Source organism: Rhinolophus sinicus, chromosome 13 (assembly GCF_057876585.1).
Source record: "Rhinolophus sinicus isolate RSI-liver-muscle chromosome 13, RSI-T2T, whole genome shotgun sequence".
Lineage (NCBI taxonomy): Eukaryota > Metazoa > Chordata > Mammalia > Chiroptera > Rhinolophidae > Rhinolophus > Rhinolophus sinicus.
Genome location: NC_142513.1, coordinates 8237066 through 8264387, shown reverse-complemented (window position 1 = coordinate 8264387; position 27322 = coordinate 8237066). Strand labels below are relative to the sequence as shown.

The 27322-nt window shown below is 46.1% G+C and overlaps 1 protein-coding gene across 2 annotated transcripts in view; it reads right to left on the bottom strand.

The window, feature by feature from the left end:
- Positions 1-7762: 7762 nt before the first annotated feature.
- The window catches only part of ATP9A (ATPase phospholipid transporting 9A), a 115618-nt gene continuing 96058 nt past the window's right edge, over positions 7763-27322 (bottom strand). For both annotated transcript variants that reach the window (XM_074318096.2, XM_019726076.3), the window contains exons 20-28: positions 25187-25276; positions 24934-25078; positions 24041-24105; positions 21126-21281; positions 17958-18022; positions 16426-16534; positions 15457-15514; positions 13577-13780; positions 7763-12186 (exon numbers count right to left, since the gene is read on the bottom strand). In XM_074318096.2, the coding sequence (XP_074174197.2) occupies positions 12050-12186; positions 13577-13780; positions 15457-15514; positions 16426-16534; positions 17958-18022; positions 21126-21281; positions 24041-24105; positions 24934-25078; positions 25187-25276 (1029 nt within the window). In that variant the 3' untranslated portion in view covers positions 7763-12049. The remainder of the gene's footprint in view (positions 12187-13576; positions 13781-15456; positions 15515-16425; positions 16535-17957; positions 18023-21125; positions 21282-24040; positions 24106-24933; positions 25079-25186; positions 25277-27322) is intronic.

Below are 27322 nucleotides of genomic sequence, written 5' to 3'. Positions count from 1 at the left end.
GGGCCCCGGGGGGATTCTCTCAAGAATTAAGAGAGCTTTCTCATGGACTGATCCAACTACCAAAAGCCACAGCCCTACACTTGGAGAAAGAAATCATACTTGGGGCAATGTGGTCTGGCGTATGAGCGATACCCTTGACATCTCTGGTTATGAGAATCCATGAGACTGAGACCTGGAGACTCTCAACGTGACACACAGTGGGTCTCTCAGTTGACCTGGAAACGTCAGATGGCAGCAAGCTGTGGCATGATGGAGTCAGGCCCAGGGGGATAGAAAGATCCCTTTCTACTAGACAACAATACTTACTTCCTGCCACACACCAGCACCAGCCACTATTGCTCTTCTTTCTCTTCCTCGATACACTGAACCCTTCCTGCCACAGGGCATTTGCACATGCTATTTCCTCTTTGCTCATATTCATGAATGCTGGCTCCCCTCATCTTTCAGATTTAAGCTTAAAATCCACCTAGTCAAGGACACCTTCCCTGGCCATCAAATAGTCTAAAATAACAACGCATACTCCCCACCCCTACCTCCATCCTGCTCTGGTCAGGCTCCCTAATTATCCTGATTTAATTTCATCATAGTATTTTTCACTGTGAAATGCAGTTACCATATTTGTTTAATTCATTTATTCATTCCACACTTATTGACCATCCACTGTGTGCCACCTTTTTCTAGGTCTCCAGAAAACAAATCAGTTAAAGCCCTACCCTCACAGAGCATACATTTTAGTGGATGAGATTGAAAATAATGCTCTGATAGCACTAACTGCCTGAGGACAAACACAGCGGGGTAAGAGGCCAGGAAGTGACAGGGCTATAATATTAGATGGGGTAGTTACGGAAGGCCTCTCTGAGAAGGGACACCTGAGCAAAGACCTAAATAATGCTTTTTTGGTTCTCCCCCTTCTGAGACAGAAGTCCATCAGAGAGCAGGGCCCATGAACGCCACATCCGCAGTGCTCAGAAGCTGCTTGGCACCCAGTAGGTGCTCCATAAATATACAAGCTATGGATGTCAAATGGTGCCCCCAGGGTGTGTGTGGGGGGGTCCCTTCCCCCTGGGTGATGACATCCCTGTGATGACTCAGGCTTGAGGCCTCTACCCCATCCCAAGGCTGACTCTGCTCATAATTAGAAGGTGAGTACAGCCACAATGACAGCAGCTAGAGAATGTGGCAATTCCCCGGGAATTGCTATGTCAGGGATGGAGGTGAGGAGAGTCCTAGGGAATGATGAGAGTCAGATAAACAGAGCATTCATTTGTCATCTTTGTTGACATTTCTCAACCTCTCGTGACTTGCCAGAAAAGAATGCAGCTGGAGAGACTGTTGCCTTTACCAGGAGCCTTGAAGTTGAGGGCTGAAGATTATAGCTCAAGAGAGACAGCTGCCTGTAAGACAACAGGCCTGGGTCCCAATCCTGGCCCCACTTCTCACGTAGGAGCTGTGTGACCTTGAGCTAGTCACTGAACCTCTTAAAGCCTTGCCTGCAGGAAAGATGACAACAGTCTCCCCCTCTTCAAAACGCTTCCATGTGGAGAGCACTTTGCATACCGCCAGAGCTGCTTAACCAAGACCCCACAATCCAGACTAAGAAATGATCTGATGCAAATTAAAACCACAATGAGATACCACAATTCAGAATTAGAAGTATTAACAATAGAGAGAATGAAATGACAAGCTACTGGTGGGGGGGAATGCATATGACACATTCAACAACATACTTGTATCCAGAACATAAAAAGAACTCTCGGAACTCAACAATAAAAAACAAAATCTGATTTCAAAAAAAAAAAAAAAAAAAAATGGGCAAAAGACACAAACACTTCCCCAAAGAAGATACGTGGATGACAATGAAGCACATGAAAAGACAGTGTTATCAGCCAATAAGAACATACAATTAAAACCATGAAAAGACACCGCGGCAGGTCTGTTAGAAAGCCTGAAACAAAACTGTAGAGCACCAGGAACTCTCATTCGCTGCTGACACCAATGCAAAAAGGATACGGCCACTCTGGAAAATAATTTGGCGGGTATACTACTGAGATATACGTTACATCTATAAGACTCACCCCTTTCAAGTGTACAGTGAAATGGTTTTCAGTGCCAAGTTGTGCAACCATGATCACAATCTAATTTTAGATCATCTTCATCACCCTAAAAAGAATCCCTCGACCCATTAGGGGTCACCCCCTCATTCCCGGTCTTCCCTAGCCCTAGGCAACCACTGCTCTGCTTTCTGTCGCTATGGATTGGCCTGCTCTGGACATTTCATATAAATAAAATCATACAATATGCAGCCTATAGTGTGTGGCATTTTTAAGATCCATCCATGTTGTAACCTGTTACCAGTACTCCGTTCTTTTCTTTATGGCTGAATAGTATTCCATTGTATGGATACACATTTTGCTTATCTTTTCATCAGTGGACGGACATTTCTGGGTTGCTTCCACTTTGTGGCGAATGTGCATAATGCTGCTATGAACATTCTTAGTTGCTACGTGGGCCTGGTTCCACCTCAGCCTCTCAGGGTTGCTTTTCTCATCTGCAAAATGGGGATAATAACACCCGCCCCAAAGGATGATGAGGCATAAGTGGGAATGAACTTTGCCACTAACAATGCCATGACAAGGCAAAAACCGCTTTCTTCAGTCAGGTTCCTCCATCTTCAAGAATTTACTCTTAAAATGCTACGACATTGCCACTGAACTGTATACTTTAAAATGGTAAATTTTGTTACGTATATTTTACAATTTAAAAAAAACCCTCAATGTCGCCAAGGTTTACTGAGCCCTCACCCTGGGCCAGTCCCTGGGCTGGCTAAGGATAGAACCGGAAGGCAGTTCCTCCCAAGCTGTCCTTGCAGAAGCCAGGGAGGAAGCACCACCCACATGGGCACCAGCCACCCCTCCCCCATCACTGTCCCAAGCCTTGTGGTTTATTTTTTTAACTCAAGCAAATTTTCCTTCTATTCTGTTAATGAATTTTTCATTAAAAAAAAAATGTTTTAAATGCTTTGCCAGTTCAGTGACTTACTCTCCTTCTTCCTCCCATACCCAGACAAGTGTCAGTGGAGTCTTCAGAAGTCCCCTTTCTCCCTTGGCCACACCCACCCCCAGCCCTGAAGGCGTGTGAGCTCCTTGAGGGAGGCCCCAGGCAGCCCAGAATAATGGAGGCAGGTTCACTTCCCACTAAAAGCACAGGGGGAACAGGAGCCCGATGGGCATGGACAGGCAGAGTGCCTGCAGCCAGAGAAAGGTGGGTGGGTAGGTTCAAGGTGGGGTGTTAACCTCTGCACCCAAACTTCAAGATCTTCTAAGAACTCTTTCCAGAGGAGTGGCCTCAGTGTTGGGAGAAAATATGCGGATGAGCCCATTTGGATGAAGGACTTTGGAGCTTGGGGGAGACGATGCCTCCTGCCCTGCACACGGTGATGTCAACAGCTGCCGTTTCTGTTTCTGAGCCTCACTGCTGACCCTCACAAGTGGGGCTCCCACCCCTAGTAACAGGCGAGGAACCGAATCTCAGAGAATGTTAAGGCATCAGCCCCATATCATTTAGTAAGTGTGGGAATTAGTATTCAAACCAAGTCAGTTTTGATGCCAGCTGGGTCCATGGCAAGGTGCCCTATACTGCCACCCCCCAAATTCCAGCACATCGCCTCACATGACAACGCATTCATTTCTATTGCCACCCTCCATCAGGGCCCAGAAGAAAGGTAGTGCTTTTCCTTGGTGTCTTTCTCAAGCATGAGGCCATTTTAGAGCAACAGTCTCCACGTTTGCATAAGTCAGCCTGGCTAGCAGATTTTCTCTAATTCTGGTGGTGACGAGCGGCCTAATAAAATTATGCTAAGTTATGTGCATAGAGAATAACATCTTACACTCTAATTATTGGCCATGTCTTTGAAGAATTCCTGTGCAATTACCAGGGTAATCAACTCACCTCTTTCTTTGGGTCTGATTAGTCATTTGGGCTGATTTAAGCCCCCACCCCCACCCCCCATCCCAAGCCCCACTTGAATCAACAGGATTCTGGATGTCATTAGCTACTCCAATTGCCTTTTTAAAAATCTGTTTCACATAAAAGGACAAATGAGAATGAATATTTGCCCATCTTTAAGACACTAACTACATTCTTTTCCACAGCCTGTTCTCGTTATTATTTTTCTTCGGGAGGAACTTGAACGCAGCCTGGGCTCCGGCACGCAGCTCATGTCTGCAAAGGCTTCCTCTTCCCAATCTGACCCAAGTGGGCATATTCTGGAAATGTGGCCGTTTCGGAAGAACATGGCCCAGTTGATTTTTCTCTACCGATTCTCCCCCCGGACTCACCTCCCAATTCTTAGGTGACCTGCTTGCCAGGACTCGTGAGCAAACTGTCACCTCCGCCAACAGCACCTCAGGCAGGGCTGAACAGAGACCCTTCGTAGTACTTGCTGGAAAACAAGAAACTTCATCCAAGGACCTTTAATAGTTAGCGTCATGTATGCCAATAAAATCATGCAGAAATACCAGGCAGGGGAGGGCTCTCACTTGAGCCCCCTTGAAACACTGAGGTGGAAATGGGAACATGGATGGGTCAGTGAGGTAGAGTGGAAGGGAGGGAGTGAAATGGGGACCCCTGGATATAGTTTAAGTGCAATGGGCTAACTTTAATAATGCTTGCTCGGTTCTCCTTCAAGACTCAGCCTGAACACTGTGGTCTGCGAGCCCTACCTACTCCCCGCCCTCATCTCCTCCACACTCCATCTTGGTCTTAGCACTCCAACCATGTGCCCCTTTCTGCTTTTCCAACATGCCCAGCTTTTCCTACCCCAGGGCCTTTGCACATTCTAGTTCCTGAATGTCACTTCCTCCAGAGCTTCCCGTGGCACCCTCCTTTTCATCCTGCAGGTTTCTGTTTTACTGGCCCAACCCCAAAGGGCCCTTTTCTGATCCCCATCACTTTTCTTCACTCTTCCTTGATCATTACCCTCTGCCCACCCCTCACCCTGTCTTATCTTAGGAAGATATGAGAGTCTGCTGTCTCACACACATACCGTGTTTCCCCGAAAATACAGACATAGCTGGTCAATCAGCTCTAATGCGTCTTTTGGAGAAAAAATTAATATGAGTCAGTCTTATATTACGTTAGATAAGACCTGGTCTTATAGTAAAATAAGACCGTGTTTTATATTAATTTTTGCTCCAAAAGACGCATTAGAGCTGATTGTCCGGATAGGTCTTATTTTGGGGGAAACAGGGTATAAGAATATGATCAGTATGAGGGCAGAGACTGCCTATCTTATCCTACACTGTACATCCAACCCAAAGAACAGTACCCAGCACACAGTAGGTACCCAGTAAATATTTGATGAACAAAAATGTCAGCATATTCCATACAACCCCTATTCTCCGTTCTCTTTCTAGAGTCGATAATCTTTCTTGAAGAAAATAAAAATTCTTGGGCTTATCTGGACCCAATAAAAGAAAAAAGATGTTTTTCTCTTAAATCTCTTGAAAATGGACAACAGAGGCTTGGAACACCAAGTTCTTAGGGTGAGCAAGCAGAACCTGCAGGCTGAGTTCTAAGAAATGAGACCTGGCTGGTCTTCAGGCATAGGTTGTGGGGCTGGTGACTTCACGTATGATTCAGTTAGCCCAAATTTGGGGGGGATCCATTTCAAAATCAAAACCTCAATATGGAAAGCTGAGGTCGGCTTTGTTTTGGCATCCCTACGAGAAGGCAGGCTTTCTGAAAAGACGCTGCGTAGATAACTCATCCACAAAGGGGGCGGAAGGGGGGCACTGCAAGAGGGAAAAGGAGAAGCCTCAGCATCAGGCAGATTTGTCTGCTAAGGCTTCAGATGAAAACTGATCCGGGAATGCGTGATCCTCCAAAAATCCACCAGCCCCCAAAGTGTTTAAGTTACCCCTCTGACCACAGCCACATGGAAGATGAAATTAAACCCCACGGAAAGAGTTGACTTTTTTAACATTATGCAATGTTTGGGTGAAAAAAAGGGGGAGATATCAAAAAAAAAAGAAAAAGAAAACTCATCTTTTTCCCAGAGGTTAGCAAAGCTATTTCTAGCTTTTAATGATACATCTCAGCATCACTTCATGGGTAGTTCTGAGAGGCGTGAAGGCGGGACTCTCCTGTTATGTAACCCATTTAAAGTAGGAAATTAGCAAGTCCTGAATGAATTCTGTTACTGTGCTCCGACTTCTGGAAAGTTTGGAGCGACTACAGTTCTATTTTGAGGTGAGCAAATTCATCATTTATAGATCTCCTCACAAATACCGCAGGGTTTCATGTCACCCTTACAAGTTTCATAACAAAAACAGTTCAAGTACTTGGGGTGTTGGAACATTGCGTCTCAAAACCTTATTAGCCTGAACAGTAAGGAGGGCAAGCCTTCCCAGTTGCCAATTATTCAAAACTACAAATATCCAAGATCAAATAAATATTCATCTCCCGCGCCGCCCCCCCCCCCCCACGCCGTTTTTATTTTTTTATTTTTTTTAAGTCCAGCAAAAGAGTCTGGTCAACAACATAAAAAGAAATGTCTGTTTTTAACAGAGCTGCTTGGCCATGAAATAAATTCTGAAGCTATGAAAGCAGCGTCTTGAAACAGAGCAGTTGGGTACGTTGGGCCTGCCTGGTGGTTGAAAACAGGAAACAGAAATGTCTTTCAATCCTCAAGCTCCCTCTTGTGGCTCGACTGGAGGGGCGTCTGCAAGTTAATGGAATTTCACTACAAGCAAAAGCATATAGTCTGTAACTTTGCACCTATAGCACACGTTTAAGGAAAAGTACTGTCCGTAGCTTGAGCCCACGTCACCAGAGCTGAGAGCATGCGTCCCCCATTTGCCCAGGGGAGCCACTGTTAACAGAAACAAAGCTAATTTACAATTCTCTTTCTAATCCATAACTGAAAATGGCCCTTTCAATCAAGAACCAAGGAGAGGAAACCAGCAGCCCACACTGCAGAGAGCTACTAATGAAAACATCTGGCCAGCTGGATGCACACAGGCTGCTTTCCTGAGACACAGGAGTGTACACTGCTGAACTCCCTTGGACAGGAGGAACGGCTGCTACACATGGTAACACTGCCGAGCAGACTCTAGTAGGGTGTCAGAACCTCAGTACTATTGACATTTGGGGTCAGATAATTCTTTGTTGTGGGGGCTGTTTTGTGCATTGTAGGGTGTCCTGCAGCATTCCTGAGATCTCCTCATGCCAGCAACACAAACCCACTCTAGTTGTGACAACCAAAAATGACTTCCGACATCGCCACATGTCCCCTTGGGGACAAAAATCACCCCTGGTTGAGAGTCACTGGATGAAATTAATAAAACATGGCCTCTGCTTCCTACACAACAGCTTCAAAACCTCGTTTGCCTAAAACTTAAGTGACCGTATTCCTAAGTCTTCTATCACTTGATTAAAAAAAGAAAGATATCCCAAAGCAATCAAGGACTGCTATAATATGAACCTTAAAGAATGTTTGTCTCTTTTTTTCTGTATACGTCGATCATTTTTTGACATTCTGAAATATCTGAAATAGACAACAGTACAGAATAATAAATAATGCATGGGTTTGGGGTAGGGTTCCCCCCCCCAAATCAAAATAATTTTTTTTTAACCAGAGAAAAACCCATTGACCGTTTATATATCATGAGCTACACACAAAACAAAAGTAGTAGAATAAAAAGCGCCCATTGTGACACCAGAATTCATGTTTCCGCACCAATTAAAATGACCTCCAAAGGCATCAAATACACAAGCTTTATTGGGCAACAGCAACGGGCCACGCTGGCAGACAATGAAAGCAGAACCGCTCAGATCACACACGGGATCACATGTGTGTCATCACGGGATCGAGAGAATTTAAATCATCTGGGATTTCCTGCTAAATTAAAGCACACGGCACCAGAGCCCCCTCTAATCAAAAAAACGCCGTCCTGGTGAATGAACACTGACAATGAGGATTCCATACAGAGACCTCATGAGAAACTCGGTGAAATCCCAGAAGAGTTTACCATTAGCCCCATCGCAGCCAAATGATAAATTAGCCACGGTTTTTCTTTTTGCGAATACCACACCCCCCACTTGTCCCCCCCAAACACAATATTCACTGACATTGCCCAGTGACATTCCAACGGCATCCCCAGCCTGGCTGTGACAGAAAAGACAGTTTCGCAGGTAACGCTGCTTTGGCATAAGAAGATGCTACGAGCGCTGCTCACACAATGTGACGCTCTTCAGTTCCATCCAAAAACATAATTTTTCCAAGATGAAACGAACGTAATTAATGGAAATAGTTCATAAGAAGTATACATACAAGGCGAAGTGTTACATTAAAAGAAAGGGGGAGAAAGAAAATCTGTTGTATTTACAAAGCTCCTTGTAATTTTCTTAATGAAAAAGCTGGGAGTGATGGAATTTTAACCCAAACCAAATCTCTCTTCAAACAACGTGGGATGACCACACACACACACACACAAACTCACTTTGAAACACACACAAAAGATTAAAGATAAAAACAGCTGATAGGTGTTTGCCTTGGGTAGGACGGAGTGGAAGAACACGCAGGTCCCATTTGCAATTTTGGCAAACGTTGAAAATACTGCCCCATAAAGGCGTGAGGGCGTTGCTATCCTCACCCCAGCAGAAACAAAACAAAGTATAAAAACAAAAGTCTGGAGGAACAAAAACAGGCATATCATCTCAATTTCCAATGAGCACAAAACTCAAAATACATTCAAAAGTTGTCCAAATACCCTAAATTTCCGGCAGAGAACATACTGAGGAACGGGTAAGCAGATGTTGGTATTTAAGATTACTACTACCAAAAAGAAAAAAAGGGGGGGGTTCCCTTAAGGGAAGCTAGTCTGTGATCTGGATAGAATAATACTAAAAGTGGGAGAAATCCCAGCTCTTGGCCTCCCAGCTCCAGGTAGCTGTAAACAGGGGACTTGCTCCAATGTCGAGGTGCTCTTCATTGTTTTGTGGTGAAGTCCTTTGTCCCAGGCAGCCCGAGTCAATGCAAGCAGCCTCACCTCGCACCATCGGCAACACACACGTGTGCGGGCACGCTCTCAAAATTAGAATCCAAACTGTCAGATAAGAAATCACTCAAGAGGAAGAAGCTTGTCTGGCCATTTTCTTAGAAAAAGGGAGGAAGAAGGGGGGGTGGGGAGAGAAACCAACAGATCCCATCTTGCCCCCCCACACACACACACCACCAAAAGATACAAAAAATGTCATCAAATAATGAAAATGCTTACTCTGACAGAGAAACCTAGTGTTGTGGAAGGGCAGTGAGGGGGACTTGTAATTTTCACTTGAAGGAGGTGTTTAAACAGTTGATTGTGGCCATGGGGCCTCTGGCCTCCAATTCAACTGGCTGTTGGAGACTCTGGTCCCACTGAGTCCCAAGGTGAGGGGAAGGTGTCAGTGGTGCTTCCTAAGTTTGTTCCAGATAGACTGACGAGCCAAGAAAAACGTCAACAGAATCCTTACACTTAAGGTTTGTGAACTCAAGAGTTTCCTGTAAAACAGCTCAGGTGTTTTGTTGGTTGGTTGGTTGGTCTTTCCCCCACAAATAAGGTAACTTCCGGAAGTGCCCGCATGTACCCTGGCTCTGTCGGGATTACAGTCCGATGTCTGTGGGTAAGGATCACGCACTCTCAACCGACTGCAGCTCCCGCTCTTTGGGTCTCCAGAGTTTGAGAAAACACACGTGTGCATTCCTAGACACCCAAGGACCCCAGCGGGTGGTGTGATCAGACTGACAGTGACAGGGGGTGGTCTCCCTCTCGCCCTGGACTGCCTACACCAGAGTGTGGCCGAAACAACAAAACAAGGATGTTTTTGGTGGCATTGACGAGCATCCTTCGTCTTCCAGGGACGTCTTCTTCAGCTCCCCCTTAGAAGCTTTCTCCCTTTCGAGATGTCAAGCAGTATCTTAGGCACTGACTTTAAAAGTCAACTCACACTTTTTGATCAAACTTGGGAATTAAGGCAAAGACCAAAGAGACCAACTTCATCCCGTGCATCTGCTGGAACCACTAAAATGTCCTAAAAAGGAATCCGCGAGACCTACCTGCAGGGGCCATTGCCTGTCTGCGAACAAGGACAGGCTCAGGGTTTGCAAGCTCAGAGTGGAACTACTTAGGATTTCCAGTTTTACAGTCTGACTTCCAAGAACACAAACTGAGGTGCAAACAGTTTGAGCACCACGGCCTCTGCTTCTACCTTCAAAACTGCATAAAATCACGCAGTGAAAAAGTTAGACCTGCTCAACCTTCCTGAAAGTTCTGGGCGAAGATTCTATTCCTCAATAACCACTCCTTCACTGCCATGTACATTCTCTGTAGCTGTTTTCTGGAGGGTAAAAATGGCTGGAACAAAAAGGGGTGCGGAGAAACTGCAGAATCTTAAAATACAACAGACACGATGCCAATAACCAATTTACCAGCGCCTCCGACTCACTGTCATTTTATAACGTGTTTTAAAAAGGGCAACGTAAATACACGAGCATATCAAGGGTGCTCCAAAGGCAAGAAACCATTGGCTCCCCATATCCCCAACCCTCCGAGAGCAAGACTGCCTTCAGGTAGCGGGCAGACATCAGCAACCAGGCCAGACCTTACATTTCTGAAGCACACACAGGAAGCGCCATGCTGACGGGTTGAAGGGTATGTACTCATAAGGAATTAATCACAAACCTAAGATATCAAACACAGTCAGCTCTTGAAAATCAACCCTTATGGCATGCATATGTGGCTGTTGCAAGAAGTGACTGGGAAAACCCAAGAACGTCTTGCCCTGCCACGTCCAGTGCTTGCAAACTCCCTTCTTCCTCTGAAACGAGAAGCCACAGCTTTATAAGAAACACACATGCATGTACTCCATCCTGGTGGGGGAGGGGTCTTTACAACTGGCTCCCTTTCGGTACGTTCCCGGGGAAATCTGTAGGCTGGAGCCCAGGGCCCAGAGCTGTAGCCCGGGCCTCCTCCCACGGGGGCTCCTTACTTGAAGCTGCCACCACAAATGACAATGCAGCAAGATGCCTCTGCCTCTGTCCCTTCGTCCTCAATAATTCCTCCTAACAGGAAACAGGTTTCTGTGCAAGTAAAGAGACCCAATCCTGACCTTTCCACTTTGGACCCAGGGTCTCAGCCACATGTGCCGTGTTGTCTAAAGAATTACTTGAGTCTCTTATCACCCTGTCGACAACATTTAGGGGCTGTTCGGTGGCACGTTTCTTGCTGAAACAACTCTGCTGTAAACGTCTGAGGGTGTCCTCAGACAGCCACAGGCTTTATAATTGTTACCAGGTCTGAACAAAGCAGGATAACGCCTTTGAAATTCTTTTACGAGGTGGCAGGTGACGCTAACTGTAGGGTGGTGGATGTTGAAGGAGACGCAGGGTAACATCTTGGATTTACGGCACTCTCTGTCCCTGCCTCTCATTTGGTTTTTCTAATCCTGGGAAGCCAGTTCAGCTTCAACAAGCAGGGCTGCCTTAGAGAGGGTATTTAGCATTTCCAAATTGGATAACGTTTTACCAAATGTCAGTGTCTTTTCCCCCAAACCTACGCCAAGAGCTGCACATTTCTCCGAAACCAGTTTTTGAGAGCGAGAAAGACGTAAAGAGTACACACGTTAGGGTTGTTTAAAAAGAAAAAAAAAAAAAATCCTCTACAATCTTCCACTAGACAGAAACTTTTATCACATGACCACAAAATTCAAGTCATAAGGAAGCTTGCACAGTGACCCAGATAGAAGTGTCTTGGCTGAGCCACCAGATTGAACATATTGACATTCGCTCAGACATGAATCACCAAGGGCTCCACCGGGCCTGCGTGGGCCCCTCCTCGGAGCCTCCCTCCTGTGTATTCAGTGTTCGGACGTCGTGCAGAGCCTTGTCACCTCCAAACCGCACGTGTTAGCAATTACTGCAAGGTCCACAGGTGGAGGCTAAGATAAACGGAACTTGAACTCTGTCCGTCAGGGACACAGAGACCGGAGTCCCCTCAACCGCGCGCCCAGCCTACGACGTGAGCTTCGAGTAGCTGGGGGGAGAGAACCGTCTTCGTAGGTACTTGAGGATGTAGAGGGGGAGACAGCTGACCAGAGTGATAACAGAGACTTTCCACAAGAACGACAAAGTGGCGATGAAGTACACATCTGTAAGCAAACAGGGAAGACAGCGGTGAGCGGGCAGGAATGTTCCAGAAGGTGCACACAGTCCAGAAACAGCTGTCCCAGCTATCACCCTGTCACAAACACACGGCCTCCTGGCCTTGGCTCCTTTCCTCTACTCGGCCTTTAAGGGGACATGCCACCGGCTAAAAGCCCATAAAGGCTGTCAGCTTGACTTTCCTCACTCTCGCCTTCCCTCCCTGACCTGCTCCTGCAGCTTCCTGATATTCAGTGAAATGCTCTTTTCAACAACTCGGAAAAGAAAACTACGGGTGAAAAACAATTCGCACAGGTGTTTTTGATTTGGAATCTGACAGTTGGGAGTTTTTTCTTCCTAAACACAGCCTCCGGAAAGCAGGAAGTGACCCTCAAACACACGTTTCTGCTTCCCAACTATTCCCTTCGTCTGAGTGATAGTCACAGAAAGCCACGAGATGGATCTGAGGGTGACACGAGGCAAACTGAGACACCCTGAACAGAAACAGAGTCACCTCGGGGGTTTTTCCTGCTGCAGGATGGTAAAACCTGCAGTTTTAAGGAGTGACAGCTTGTGGCTTTCAACAGTATACCTTCCATACTGCCTGAGTGCAGGATGGGGAAAACGCAGCTGGCATTGAGTAAGTACCTACTAAGTGCCAAGCCTAGGACCCACCATGTGCTGCTCAGCCGGTCCTGTGGCGGGTCCACGTCTAAGGCGACTGACTGACTGCAGGCTCCTGAGAATTCACACCTTCTAAGCCTCTGGAACCACCCCCCCACCCCATCCCCCCAGCAGCTTCAAGTCATTGAGCACATAGTAGGTGCTCACAAAACCCACTCTAAGAAACTTTGAGGGACAAGTGTGAAACTGTTTTAAGACTTCACTTTTCACGAGGATGCTTTCTCTTTACCAAAACCTTTTTAAGGAGTGTTTGCTGATACACAAGAGACGTGATCAAAGATGCTTTCATGGTAAGGCAGTTGGTCAACCAAACGATAATGATAAGTCCTGCCCGACTATCGTTCATTCGTGGGCAAGACCTAGATAACTCCACAGCTCCACAGAGCCCAGCACAGTGGCCAGCCCCCTGGAGAAACCCATCAGGTCCTTCCTGAATTAAACAGAATCCCCTTCTAAGCCAGGTAGTGTGCCGTGGTTCTAAAAGAAAACACTCCATTGAGATCATGCCTGACAGTCTGTTCTAGAAAGTGGATGCACAACTGCCACTCGTCCCCAGGACACACCAATAAGAACATGAAGGTAATTAGTGCAAAGGCCGGTCGGACAAAGAGCCCAGGACCCGCAGGCTGGGGAGGCTGCCTTCCTTCATGAGCTGGTGAGACCTCTGGACCTGACGAACAGGCTTCAAATGCTGGGGGGAGAGGGGGGTCTTACCAATGAATTCGTGTAGGAACACCAGGGAGGCGATGTAGCAGGCCAGGCTGAGCAACTCGGCCACCGTCATCAGCCAGTGCCAGGTCTGGATCGTCAGGGCCACCATCAGCAGCTCCGTGAGGATCAGTGATGTGAACGAAATCGCCACGATATGCACAAATTCTGACTCGAACAGCAGCAGCGCCCCATACATGATGGTACTCCCTGGAAACGCAGAGCAAGGTCCAGGTGGGGAGGGGCTGCCGTGCCCCACGCAGCCCTCTCTACTGGGCGCCGGTCTTCCCACACATTCCCCACTGCAGACTCTCTGTTCAGTCACATCCGACTCCTGTTTTGTTATTGTGTTCTTTTCCCATTTAGACACGAAAGGTACCGCTTGTTAAGTGAGTGGTGCTTTATGGGGGTTTTAAAGAGCCATCACATTCTAGTTTTCCTATTTTCCCCTTTGACTTCATATAATAAAGAGGCCATAACTGTTTGGGTGGGGGGGGTGGAGAGTGACTGACTAAGTGAGTAAGTGAGGGAAAGAAAGAACAAGAGGAAACAAGAAAAATAAATTTAAATATATATTAGTAAAAATGACAGAAATAGGTAGTCACGAAAAGACAAACATGTATGACTCCACCTATACGAGGTTCCTCAAGTAGTCACATTCACAGAGCCAGAAAGCCCCTGGTGGTTACCGGGGGCTGAGGAGTTTGTTGTTTGAATGGGTACAGAGTTTCTGCTTTGCCAGCTGAAGAAATTCTGGACATCTGTTTCACCACAGTCGATAGACTGAACACCACGGAATTGTGTACACTTTAAAAGAGTTAAGATGGTAAATGCTCTGTTCCATGTTTCTTATGAAATGAGAGACATAACCAAGAGGGCATTCAAAGAATTATGTATCTCTACTGAGGAGAGGAAGGAAAGTGGAGGAAGGCAGCAGAAAGGTCTTTATCTAGCATGACAGGCATTGAATGGACAGCGTCTCATGTCAATCAAAAACACCAGCAACATAAAAAATAATACTTAGACGCAGGGCCAGGAGATCTGAAACTCCAAGTCCTCACATGACAGCCCATGACAACAGGACGGAAGACGGAGGGGGTGGAATGGAACATCACTGCATATTATTATGAACTTTTATGCAGGACTTGCTTTCTTTAACTAGATGCATATATTATACACTTTGATGTACTCCTTTAAAATACGCCCCTCAATTTTTCGTAATGACAATTTAACCTCCTGCCAACAAATTCAACAGTCTCTACACTTTTTGATTGTGCATCCCATCAGTCAAAAAATTAAGAATGATCCCCCAATATACAATGTATATTTGTAAATTAGACATGTGCAGACGTGGATAGAAGTATTAGGACCACTGTATAAATATATACATTAGAAAACATACATAAAGATATCAATTCCAAAAAGAGTGAGAAAAAAATAAATACAAATAAAGGCTTTGCTATTCTCTTTTCATACTCCAATCAATTGTCTGCCAAAGCCTCTACGGTCTGAGGGACCACTGAAATAAATATGTTTTACAAAAACTACAACCTCAGAAAAAGTATCAGAACATTCCAGAAAGTAATCACTTTTCGTTACAATGGCTTGAACACCTCAGCAGGTTTTGATTAGTATTCGTTATATTTTTCTCTGACTTCATCTCATTAAGCTGACAGCACCACCTCACATATGGGACGTTCACTGTGCTGAACTTTCAAGTCCTTAGGACGTGCCAAGTGGGGTTCCCCCCCTGGGGCACACTGTCACGCTTCTTACTGCTGTTTTAGGATTCCAGCGTCTTCATGTTCTACAGACAGCAGACAGTAAAGTTGACCCTTGGGTCAAGGCCAGAGCACAAGACAAGAGGTGGTTTCACCCTTCCTTACCTTGACAGATGCTAATCAAAACCCATATTAAGAATGTCTTGTAGGACAACGGCCGTCCCTAAATGAGAGAAAGAACAGGTTACCATGCCAGCTACCTTCATGCCACTTTCCACTAACGAGGGAGGCACCTGCCTGTTTTCATCAAAATAAGTGGCTTACACTTATCTGAATATATTAAATAAATTATGTTTTCTAAAGAGACTTGATAATAGATAGGAGTAAGTCTGCCCTTTAGTAAAATCCCCTTGAGGACAAATAAATGAAATTACACCCACCACCACCACCACCACCACCACATGGTTTTAGAAGTGTACACAAGAACATATCTAGGAGCAGACACAAGTTGCAGCTTCAAACTGGAACTGTCAGGGGCTTTTTAAAAAGTTGATAGTTGGGGGCAGCTGGATGGCTCAGTTGGTTAGAGCACGAGCTCTCAACAAGAAAGTTGCTGGTTCAATTCCCGCATGGGATGGTGGGCTGTGCCCCCTGCAACTAAAGATTGAAAACGGCAACTGGACTTGGAGCTGAGCTGCGCCCTCCACAACTAGATTGAAGGACAACGACTTGGAGCTGATGGGCCCTGGAGAAACACACTGTTCCCCAATATTCCCCAATAAAATTTATTTTTTTTAAGTTGATAGTTGGTTTGTTTTCAGTTTATATATTACTGTACTATTTAATTTTCTTTATATGTGCATGTGTTACTTTTTTAAGAAAAAGAAACTCTTATGCCTTCCTCCCCAAAGCTACCAGTTCAAGTGTGTTCAAAACAGGTATCTTTTATATGACATATAAAAGAAGTAGAGATGGAGAAAGAGAAGGAAGAGAAGGGAAAGATGGAGGGAGGTAAGGAGGGAAGGAAGGAAGAGGGAAGGGAGTGAGGGAAGGAGGGAGGGAGAAATGGAGGCAAATGGAGGAAGGACGGGAGGGAGGGTGGGGGGTGCGGGAGGGGGGAGAAGCTCAGTGAACCTTGAGGAGATCCTTGTAGAGCTCTGGATACAGCATGGCAACTTCTGACTTCACGTCTTTGTCCAGGACCAGAGAAAATACAGGAAACATGGTATAAATGGTAGAGTACCTAGGAGAGAAAATCACCCCAGGTAAGACCCAGCCAGTGGAAGGTGAGCAATTTGCTTCCCCAGCCTCTGGAGCCCAACTTCCATTCATTGATTCGCCAACTATGTATTGAGTGTCTCTTATGTGCCAGGGCCAGTAAAGCACTGGAGATCCAAGATGAACAACAGACAGACATGTCTGCCCTCAGAGTGCTGCTGGTCAGTGAGTAAATAAACACATCCTGTAAACTATATTGTACGTTGGCGTACGTGCTAGGGAGGAAAGTATAATGGGGTTGAGGGAAGAAGACACAAAGTGGGGTGCAATTTTAGAGAGGTGGCCAAGGGACATGACAGTTACAAACACCCACAGAGGTGAGGGGGCGGCCATGCCAACATCAGCAGGAAGAGCATCTCAGGCAGGATGCACACTGAGGGCAAAGGCCTGGAGGCGGGAATGTGTTGTCCTGTTTGAGGAACCGTAGGTGGGCAGCGGCTGGAGCTGAGTGGGGGAGGGTGAGACAGGAGGTAAGAACCAAGAGGGAATGGGGGGCCAGGTCATGGGAGGCCTCGTGGCACATGGCTCAGGGAAGCCCTGGCTATATTCAGGCATGTTTTTTCTCTCTTCCAGGACCCGACAAAGGACAGTCCATTTTTCCAATTAGAAGCAGGCAGAATTCCAATGCTGCTCTCAGGCTGAACTGGCACAATATAAAAAGATGGTGGGAGTACTTTATCAGACTGTCTCCTGGGGCCAGCCGGCCTTTCTGCACTTCTTATAACCAGTATGCGCCCTGCGTGCATCTATCTAGGGCATGGGGTAATCAAACTCCACCTACCTGGTAACTGAAAGACTGAGCACATTCTCTGGAAAGGTCAAAAGGAACGTCATGAGTTTCAGGTCAGGAATGGGGATGGGTTGGATGGCAGTAAATGTCCAAGTGACACTTTGTCTAACGGGTCCATAGCACGTGGTGGTCAAGCTCTAAGGTCCACCCGCCGAGAGAACAAGGTTCTGGCCTACCTTGGAGACCGAACATCAGGACATGCCACGGGGGTCAGCCACACAGGGAGGGTACTTTCCAGACCTCCCTTCTTTCTCTTTTTCTAAGACGCCAATGGAATCGCTGAGTCTGGAAACCTTCACTCTTGCTTTGGTTGCCCATCAGCCAATAACCTCAGACTCTCATGGGTGAGCGTTTTTCCCTCACCAGGTACAAATGAAGTGCTATGGACCACAAGCCTACCAGACTTACTTCCTCACTCTGGTTACGGGCTTAGCAGTGCAAAATCTTATTAATTCAAGAAGGTTCTAAACTGCACGGCTGGACCTGCCTTGACTGGCTATTTGGGCATTGAAGGGTCTTTATACAATGGTTCTTCTCTCTCCTATATCATTTCACGGACGTTTCATAAAAAACTAATACTTTTACTGGATTTCCTTACCCAATGATGAGGAATCCTTGGTAGAGAGGAACGGAGGCAAAGTAAAACACGGAGGAAAAGACAGCCTGTGCCAAAGAGAAAGGAGGATATTACCAAAAATCATGACAAAAGCCCTATGTTTATGTTTATAAAAACAACACCCAACTCTTACAAGGTACTTATTTTACACCAACATTGTTGTAAGTACTTTCAATATATTCTTACAACAACCCTATGAAGTAGATACTGTTACCCCCATTTTACAGCTGAGAAACATAAAGCACAGAGCTTAAGTGAGTTGCCCAAGATCACCCAGCTCATACCTGACAGAGCCAGGAGTCCTACCCAGGGAGTTTAGCTCCAGAGTCCACGCTCAGCCCCTTTGTGAATATTTAATTAAGTTCCATGAGCTGGACCCAGAACGCTTTATATATGAGCTCAGTGAAATCTCCAGCACCACCATGAGATTGAGTCCTACTGTCACCTGCATTTCACAGAAGGGGAAATGGAGCAGGTAAATGGCACTTTGGGACTCTAGCCCACCTGTCTCCAGAGCCCATGCTCCTCACAGCTCAGAATTCCTGCCTTTCTGGGTGTGCAACCGATATATAAGTTGGCATAAGTATGGTGACTGACATGGAAAAATATTCTGCACCATGACGACATACACCAGTCTTCCTGGAGGGCGGGGTTGCAACGAAGGCTTTACCTCTTATACTATATGTTTTAGTATCTTGAAATTTTTACAAATTGCGATTAGACAAAAGCAATGAAGACATTTACAAACCCTTACTGAAACGTCTGCTACCTAACTGGGAAATTATTAGCTACTGACACTGGAAAATAGGCTGATCAAATCAGGCTTGATGCTGTGGCACTTCCTTCTCTGGACATCTACAGGTTAACAGACGGAAAGTGGTCTCAAAGCTCATTCCTACTAGTATGAAACCAAAAGGAGGCCGGGGACAACTGTGCCTTGAGGCTTTATAAAAACAACACAAGAGAAAGGCTGAGCCAGCCAGCCTAGTGATTAGAAAGACAGTCTAACCAGAGACATCTCCCCCTTATCACCTGCTATGGGTGTTCACTTGGCACAGAGCTCTGAACGCATGAGCTCAGATGCCTCCTGGGGCCATGGTCAGGGGCAGCCCTGGTTGCACCCTGATCATGATTTCAGAATTGAAAGGTGAAAGCCATTTTTCAAATGACTTCTCACCCAGGCTGGGATGATTATAAAATGTCAAAATCCTAGTACTTGGTTTTGTAAATCAACATCGAGAGCCTCTTTCTTTGCCAGGGCAGAGCTGGCCACAAAGCCTTCATCTTGGAAAGAAAGAACACTTTGGGGAAAATAAAAATGCTATGTCCTTATCTATCAAAGAGACCCATGCCACGAGGCAATTCTAACGGGGACCTGCTCTCCGCCAGCCACTTTCAGCACAGTGGACAGAGGTTAAGGGCATGTTTCTACCGCACAAAGGACGATTTCTCATCGAGGAATTTTTTTTCTGAATCGAGATTTATGGTAACGCACAGGCATTACAGAAGTCAGCTCACCCAAGCCAGCTTTTGTGTGTCTGCCCAGGGACAAGCTGATTAATCTCCCAGTGATTGAAACCACAGTACTATCCAGTTCAATTGATGAGCTAACGTAAATTACAAGTACAGATGTGGTCTGATGAACCATACCAGCTGTTTGGGTTTAGATCACTGGGTTTGATGAAAATCACTTGAAGGCCCCTACACTCCTAAATGCAGTCGATATTAAAAACATACAGTCCCCCCCAAAGGGCATGGATGAGGCCAGTGGAGGGTGAATTCTCATGAACATAGAGCAGCACCACCGGACTCACTCTGAAAGGCAGGATGGTATGCCCTTCCTGTGTGATTCAACACCTTTCCCACCAATGAAAATGTCACCTGATTTGATACATTACCCTGTTTTGTTTTTATTAATAATGGTAAGGGTACCTTCAGCACTTGATCCCTTAGAAAACTCTGTTTTTCAAAGCAGCCCTGTCCAAGAGGCAAGGCAGGTCATATCATCCCCATTTTACAGGCGGAAAAACTGAGGCCTAGAGTGGTCAAGTGGCTTGCTCAAGGTCTCACAAATATCGTAAGCCCTCACTTAATGCTGTCGATAGGTTCTGCGACTTTGAGTGAAAAGATGAATAACCTAACTAATTTTTACCAGAGGCTAGCTGATTTTAAAAAAAAGCTGCGTTCCCACAGCATCTCATCAACGTTATAAAACGATACTGAAAAAATCGACATTATTGCAACGAAATCTATTTTTCCCATAGGCTAGTTGATTTAAAAATAAGTTCGCACAGCACCACACCAAGTTCCCACGGCATCATATCAATGCTAAAATGAAACGATGTTGAACAAATTGACGTTATTCAGGGACCTGCTGTACTAGGTGGCATCGTCAGAAAGAGACGTGGGTTCCAAGACCCATCATCCCAGTGTTCTCACCACTTAACTGGGGATATTTTCACCTAAATGCCCATGGAGGAAAATCAGTCAGTAATTTTTCAACACCCACAAAGTTTTCTTTCCTTCCTTTTGGCCTTCTTCCTAGTATGCAGTTAACTCCTACGGCCCCTCTATATGGAGGAGGAGGAGACCGCGATTAAAGAGCACAGGCCTGGACTCCCCCTGCCTGGGTAGACGAAACCCCTGAGGGACACCGCACAAACCCCTCACTCTGAGCCTCAGACTCCCCATCTGTAAAATGGCCACAGGCTACTGTGCGGATCGCATAAGACACGGCATTGTGAACACTTAGCCTGACGCCCAGCATGCAGGAAGCACGCCGCAAAAACAAGTTATTCTTTTGACGTTCTTCTCTGTTGGCCCTTATTTCTGCATGTGGAAAACTTAGTACTCATTCGACATTCTATTCTGCTTTTTTCCCCTCTGGCAAACTCTCTCCCAACTATCATGACTCCAGTCCTTTACGTGGCACCCACTTCATGCCCAGTACTGAACAGGCAGCACTGCTACCACTCACACCCACTGCGGGAGCGGCTTCAGCACCCAACACGGGGGCTGTGGGACAACCCAAGGTCTGTCAGTGGCAGTGTGGCCTGCTGGGGGGTCATAGCTCCAAAGCGTAGCCTCACTCCCAGGCTTTTTCCAGGCTAGCCATGCGCACTTGTGCAGAGGTGCCAGCTGCCCACCCACCTGCATGGTGCTAATACAAAGGCTCCTGTGGATCACGAACTGGCTGAGGGCCGCTGAGCGTTTGTAGCTGTTTCGGCCGTGGACCATGAGCAACCGGCCGAGATGCTTGAACTGAGTGATGGAGAAGTCTGCAGCCAAGGACGCCTGTTTTCCTTCCTAAAATCCGAGGAAATTGGGCACCGTCAGAAACACAAGAAGAGGTCAAGGCAAGCAGAGTTTGGTTTTGTTTTTAATTAGAAAAGCAAGACACTGGAAGAAGATCTTTGAAGAACTTCAGTAAAGAGATTCTTTGGTTCCAAGCTATACATAGTTGGTGGTCCAAGTCTACATTTGATTTTTAAAAGAGGAATTGACTTAAATAAAAAAATTTTTAATCACAGACAGTTATAATTTGGAGGTCAAGTGGATCTAGTATTAAGCCTTGAGGGGAAGGCCCACCCCAAAATGTGTTTGAGAAGTGAAGAATCATTCAAAGATAGGCGTGTTATAACACTTGGTTCCCGGGGAGGGGGTGGGCAATCAGACGCTACTAACGATACTAGTAGTAGCGGAATATTCCTGAACATACAGCTTTGCACATTTATAAAAGTGGAAGTCACTTATAGTGCAACCATATCATGGAATTTTATCATTGTAAAAGGTACACAATGGATGCCACTCACAGGACTGACGGATATCAGGGTTCCCTGATATGATGTGATAGGAAGACGCAAATTCCCTGTAGGTGCTACTCACGCCAAAAACACAGCACCTGAATCCAGTCACTCTAATCACAGATACCATGGGACATTCTACAACCATCTCAAATGCTTCAAAAGTATCAACGTCATCAAAAACAGCCCTCTCCCCTGCCCCCCGAAAACGCGTCTACACTAAAGAAGATTTAAAGAGACATGAAGACATGCTAACAAATGTAATGTGTGATTCTTCATTGGTTCCTGGAGATTAAAAAAAAAAAAAAAAAAAAAAAAACCTTTTTAAGGACAACTGGGGAAATTGGACTATGAAAATTACGTAATATTATGGTCTCAACATTACATTTGGTGGGGGGTGGGGGGAAGATGATGTTATTTTCTCTGTATAGACGAATGTCCTCGTCCTTAAGAGGTCCATGCTAAGGTATTTCGGGTTAATGTATCTGCAACTGCCTTTCAACTGATTCAAGGGCTGGGGGGAGGAGACAGAGAAGGTGACATATGTTAATAACTGATAAATTGAAGCAAAGAGTAGATTGGTCTTCATTGTTCTATTTCAACTTTTCTGGAGGAGTGATGTTTTTCAAAATAAAAAGTTTGAGGGAAGGTAAAAAAATGATGGCTCTGTATGTTCTGACGTAGAAAGAAATCCAAGATGTAACAGATTTGAGCAAGATGCATTGTACAATGTTTTTAATTTAAATTATACATGAAAATAAAACATATATAAGATATGTGCATACATATATGTATGTGTGTATGCATACAGGTATATGTGCACATACATATATATACACGTGTGTGTATACAGCATATACATGCCCATAACCAATAATACACATATAGACAAAAATTCTGGAAGAGTAACCAATGTCACTGGTTTGATGCAGCTATCTATAAGAAAGGACATGCTTTACCCATTTCTAAATTATTTTAATTCTTTACCACTTATAAGTGACCACTTACTCCTTTTAGACTCCAAAATCAAAGGAATCAGAATATAATTTTAAGAGGAAATATTTTAGTTCTACATAGAAACGTGTAAAGAATTCTATCTATTAAACTCAGTGTGTTTCTTAAAACCTGCATTAAAGGAATCTACACAGATTTCAGACGTAACATCTCATTCAAGGATCGTTTCACTCTGCCACTTCAAATAAATGCCACCTTGGAGGAGAACCCCAAAACCAGAAAGGGTGGAAAAGGAAAAAAAGGCCTATAGACTAGCCAAACTCATGACAATATGGAACAAAATGTACACGGGAACATCTCTGGCCCTCACTCAGGGCCTCTGTACTCTTACTTTACACAAAGTTCTAACCAAGTTGGTGACCGATATTCTTGCCGATAGTCATTTAGAGGCAGCAGAGTAAACTACCAGAGGCAAGCAGTGGACAAGGAAGGAAACAAAAAAACTACGTTCTAACACACTTGAAATAATACCAGCTGCCAAGACCCTTCAGCAAGGGGCAAATCATGCTACATTCTTCCATAATCCCCAAGAGAACAACACACACACACACTGTGATAACTAATGTTTTTACTGACAATGCCACCACCAAGGAAAAATTTGAAGTCCATTCACCATACCCTAAGAATAGAGCAAAACACTTTTTTTTGTAACTTAGGTTTTCGTAAGCAAAAAAAAATCAGCATGTGTCTATAAGACACAGTGATAGGGATTCTGACTTTCAGATAATCAAACTAGGTAATTAGGCTACATGGTTTCTTAGGCTTTGTACTTCTAATCTAGAACTTCCAGAGGCATCAAAGCTGTATCTTTGAGGGAAGAAGAAACTCCAGCTGGTGGAGCAGAGCAGCTCCCAGACCAACAACACACCACCCAACACTTTCACACGGAGCGCTGGGCTGTGTCGACCGGCAAAAAAAAAACACCAAAAAACTCTCCAGAAAATCCACCAAAAGAACGTTTTATTTGGGGGGAAAAAAAGAAACAAAGCCACCAAGGAGTGTGTATATGCATACGGGCCAGCCAGTGTCCCAACCAGCCGCCCACGTGGAAAAAAAGCCTCAAGACCATGGCTTCCCCCTGTATTCACATCCCTCCCCAGAAAGTTACCACAAAGTTCAACAGGAAGTCAAGACAAGAGAGTTAACAAGGGGTCCAGCTCCACCCTTGGTCCTCCCAGCTCTATGGTTAAGCATCCTAAGATGCCAGTTCACTTTTATCAGCCACGGGCACCTCCGCTCACCACTCACCTTTCCCTCCACGCCCACGCCGCAGTCAGATTCCTGGATCATACTGACATCGTTGCCTCCATCACCTGTGGGTCACCCAGACCAGAGAGAAAGGCCAGGAAATTGGGGAGAGGCAAGAAACATGACTCCCACATTTCATTCTTACTTTCAATAATCGTGCATGTTTTCCATGCAATGAATGCTTGCTAACTGCTTTTTCTGCACCGCTCCCTCCACTTACCACACCGACAGCCTAAGGTAATCAGGTTCCTGTTTTACAGGCGGAGGAGTAGAGAGTCAGAGGGACCAGGAGACTGGCCGAGGGTCCCAGCCATCGATCGGCGGCAGGGGGACCGTGTCCACGCCCCACCAGTGCCACAAGCCTTGCCTCTGAGGTGGGCTGTGTCATTATTTATCAGCGATGACTCACACTGCACTTTTGAACATTTACTGGGCACTGTGGCAAGCACTTTTTAAATGCTACCCCATTTAATCCTCCCAAGCACGGCTGGAGGAAACCCCTGGAATGATCCCATTCGACCAATGAGCAGACTGAGGCTCAGACGGGTGGGGGAAGCCACTGGGCACCCAGCCAGAAAAAACCGGCAGAGAGTGGGACCCAGATCTAACTGCTCCGTGTGTGGTCTTCACCGCTGTCATGCTGCGTCCTGTGTCACTGGGAAAGGAAGTGCAAGCTGAGGAGAAAAGCCCTCGGGCACACTTCTCTCCTCTTTCTCAAAGCGAAAGAGTAAAAATAATAATTGTAACAAAAACAGAGCCAAGTCTGTGGAGGAAAAACCTGACCTGAGTAAAGTGGCCTGGGGAATCTGAGGAGCACAGCAGCAGAATCTAGTTATCCTTCCAGAAAACGGATCCAGCACGCCAGCGGAACAGGCCGAGCCAGCGCCACCTACCTACTGCACAGGTGAGCTTTCCGGTGCGTTCCTGGAGCAGGCGCACGATCTGGGCCTTCTGGGTGGGGGCACAGCGGCAGCAGACAACCGCCGGGCACTGGCAGGCCAGCTCCATGAATTCGTACTCGTAGTACTTGAGGCAAACCTTTTGAGGGAGGAAGGGGGATGGGTTAGCCAAGGTCATTTCCCCCAGGGCAGCAGGAAGGAGCCTGTGCTCCTAGGAGGACCCGCCTGGCGGAGTCCCTGTGCCCACCTCCAGCGAGTCTCCAGAGATGACCAGGGCGCAGTCGTGCTTCCTGCGGAAGGCGTTCAGCTCAAGGTGGGCCTCGCCACGGTTGGTCACCTGGAAAGGAAGAGAGAGGTGAGGAGGCTTTGCTCTCCAGAGATGGTAGAACAACAAACAGTGGCTTCCTGGAACTGGCGTGAAGACAATGGCCATCCCAGCCAAGGACCCCTACGCCTTCCCTGCCACCAGACCGACAGCCAAATTAAATCCTGTTTGTTATGATTCTGTGGGAATTGGGAGAGCCTATATACCAACCATCACCTTGCATTTCCCCCAAGACGGCCATGACCCACATAATAAAATAAGAGCTGAAAATGACTGCACTTTCATTCTGTGCCAGGCCCTGTGCTCAGCACTCTTCACAGATTTTCCCCATTTATTTCTCACAAGGACTCTACGAGGTGTGTAATAACAGCTCTACTTTACACGTACGGAAACTAAAGTAGGGCGAGACTTGTTAGCCTGCCTAACACAGCTAGGACGCCGTGGAGCAGGCCTCAGAGAAGCCAGGCATATGGCAGGGGTGGCCGGCTTTTCTATAAAGGGCCAGATGTTAATTAACCACTGGAGGCTTTGCGGACCTCACAGTCCATTCCACCTAAGCAGCCTCAGACAGTACGTAAACAGTGGGTGTATGTGCATTTCAACAAAACTTTATTTACAAAAACAGGTGACCAGCACACGGGCCATAGTTTGCAGCCACTAAATTTTAGAACATACAGTCAATGCTCATTATCTGCAATACCGTTTCCCCCCGAAAATAAGACCTAACCAGAAAATAAGCCCTAGCATGATTTTTCAGGATGACATCGCCCTAATGTGTCTTTTGGAGCACAACGTAATATAAGACCTGGTCTTATTTGGGGGGAAACACGGTAGTTATGTTCTACAAAGTCGCTGTGAGCACAGAATTAGCAAACACCAAACCTTTGCTCATAGCGGAAAAAGGGGTAGGTGCCTGCAATACAACTCATGCCTGAAGGAAGCTTATCTCGTGTTTTCTCTGAGGCATCACCTCCCTCCTGCACTTAGGAACACTAGCCAGCACTTCGGCCCTGTGCTGGGGGTCATTTTAAACTATGAAATCGCTAACAGAAAGCACAAAAATGCCAGAAAAGGTGGCACTAAATAGACCGTGAAAAGGACTCTTGCTTACAGCATGAGAGCTGAGACAACACGGCAGGGTGTCACCTTGTTTGACCTCAGCTGGGAACGTGCACGTCAGGCAACTAAGATTTTTCACCGTTCTGCACGTGTCCATAAAGGACTCTGAAAGCACCTTGAGCATCAATTTTCAGGGTACAAATAAATTGTAGTGAGTAGGTAAATTTGCAAATGTAGAATCCATGAATAATGAGGATTGACTCTATCTGCCTCTACATAATGCTGTGTGTGTTATTCCCCAAACTGCTGGATTTCTTGAAGCTTCTGTGTGCCACGGACCAAAGGCAGGGATGACGGCAGGTCCCATAACATCTAGAGCCTGGGCACTTGTCAGGCATGGGGGCTCAGATTTCAGGTAAGTGGGACAATCACATCCTGCCCCGGGGGGACACAGTGCTCCTCACCCCCCAACTCAACAAGGCCAATCACAGCCCTTGACTCCCAGCCCTGGCGTAGCACCTAATGCCTCCTGCGCTGTGTGGACCAAGTGCCAGCCCAAGCGCAGGAAATTTCTCCTGTGCCCACCCAAAACACCTTCTAAAGGCTCACAAAGGTGTTCCTTCAGGAGGCAGACAGGCCAGTATCTGTGATCTGGAATTTGTTTCTTATCCAAAGACTTGGCCTGCAAGGGTTCAGGGAAACCCTGGACTGATACATACAATTTCATGTGCATGAGCTTATCTGCACCCTTCACGCTGATGGTGCCTAACTTTCCTCAGCTTCTCAAAGGGACCATGACTCCCACCAGGTGAAGGACATGGTGGTAACACAGGGCTGTAACGAGGTTCTCCGGAATCACCACCGGAAGGAACCCTTTAGCCTCACCTGGGTCATCCAGTAATTCCACCCAAACTGACGTGAGCCCTGACCCTAGGTGGTTAACAAGCTTCCCTCTCCCCTTTAGGGGCCCACTCGAGGTTATGAGGTTACAGGGCAAAC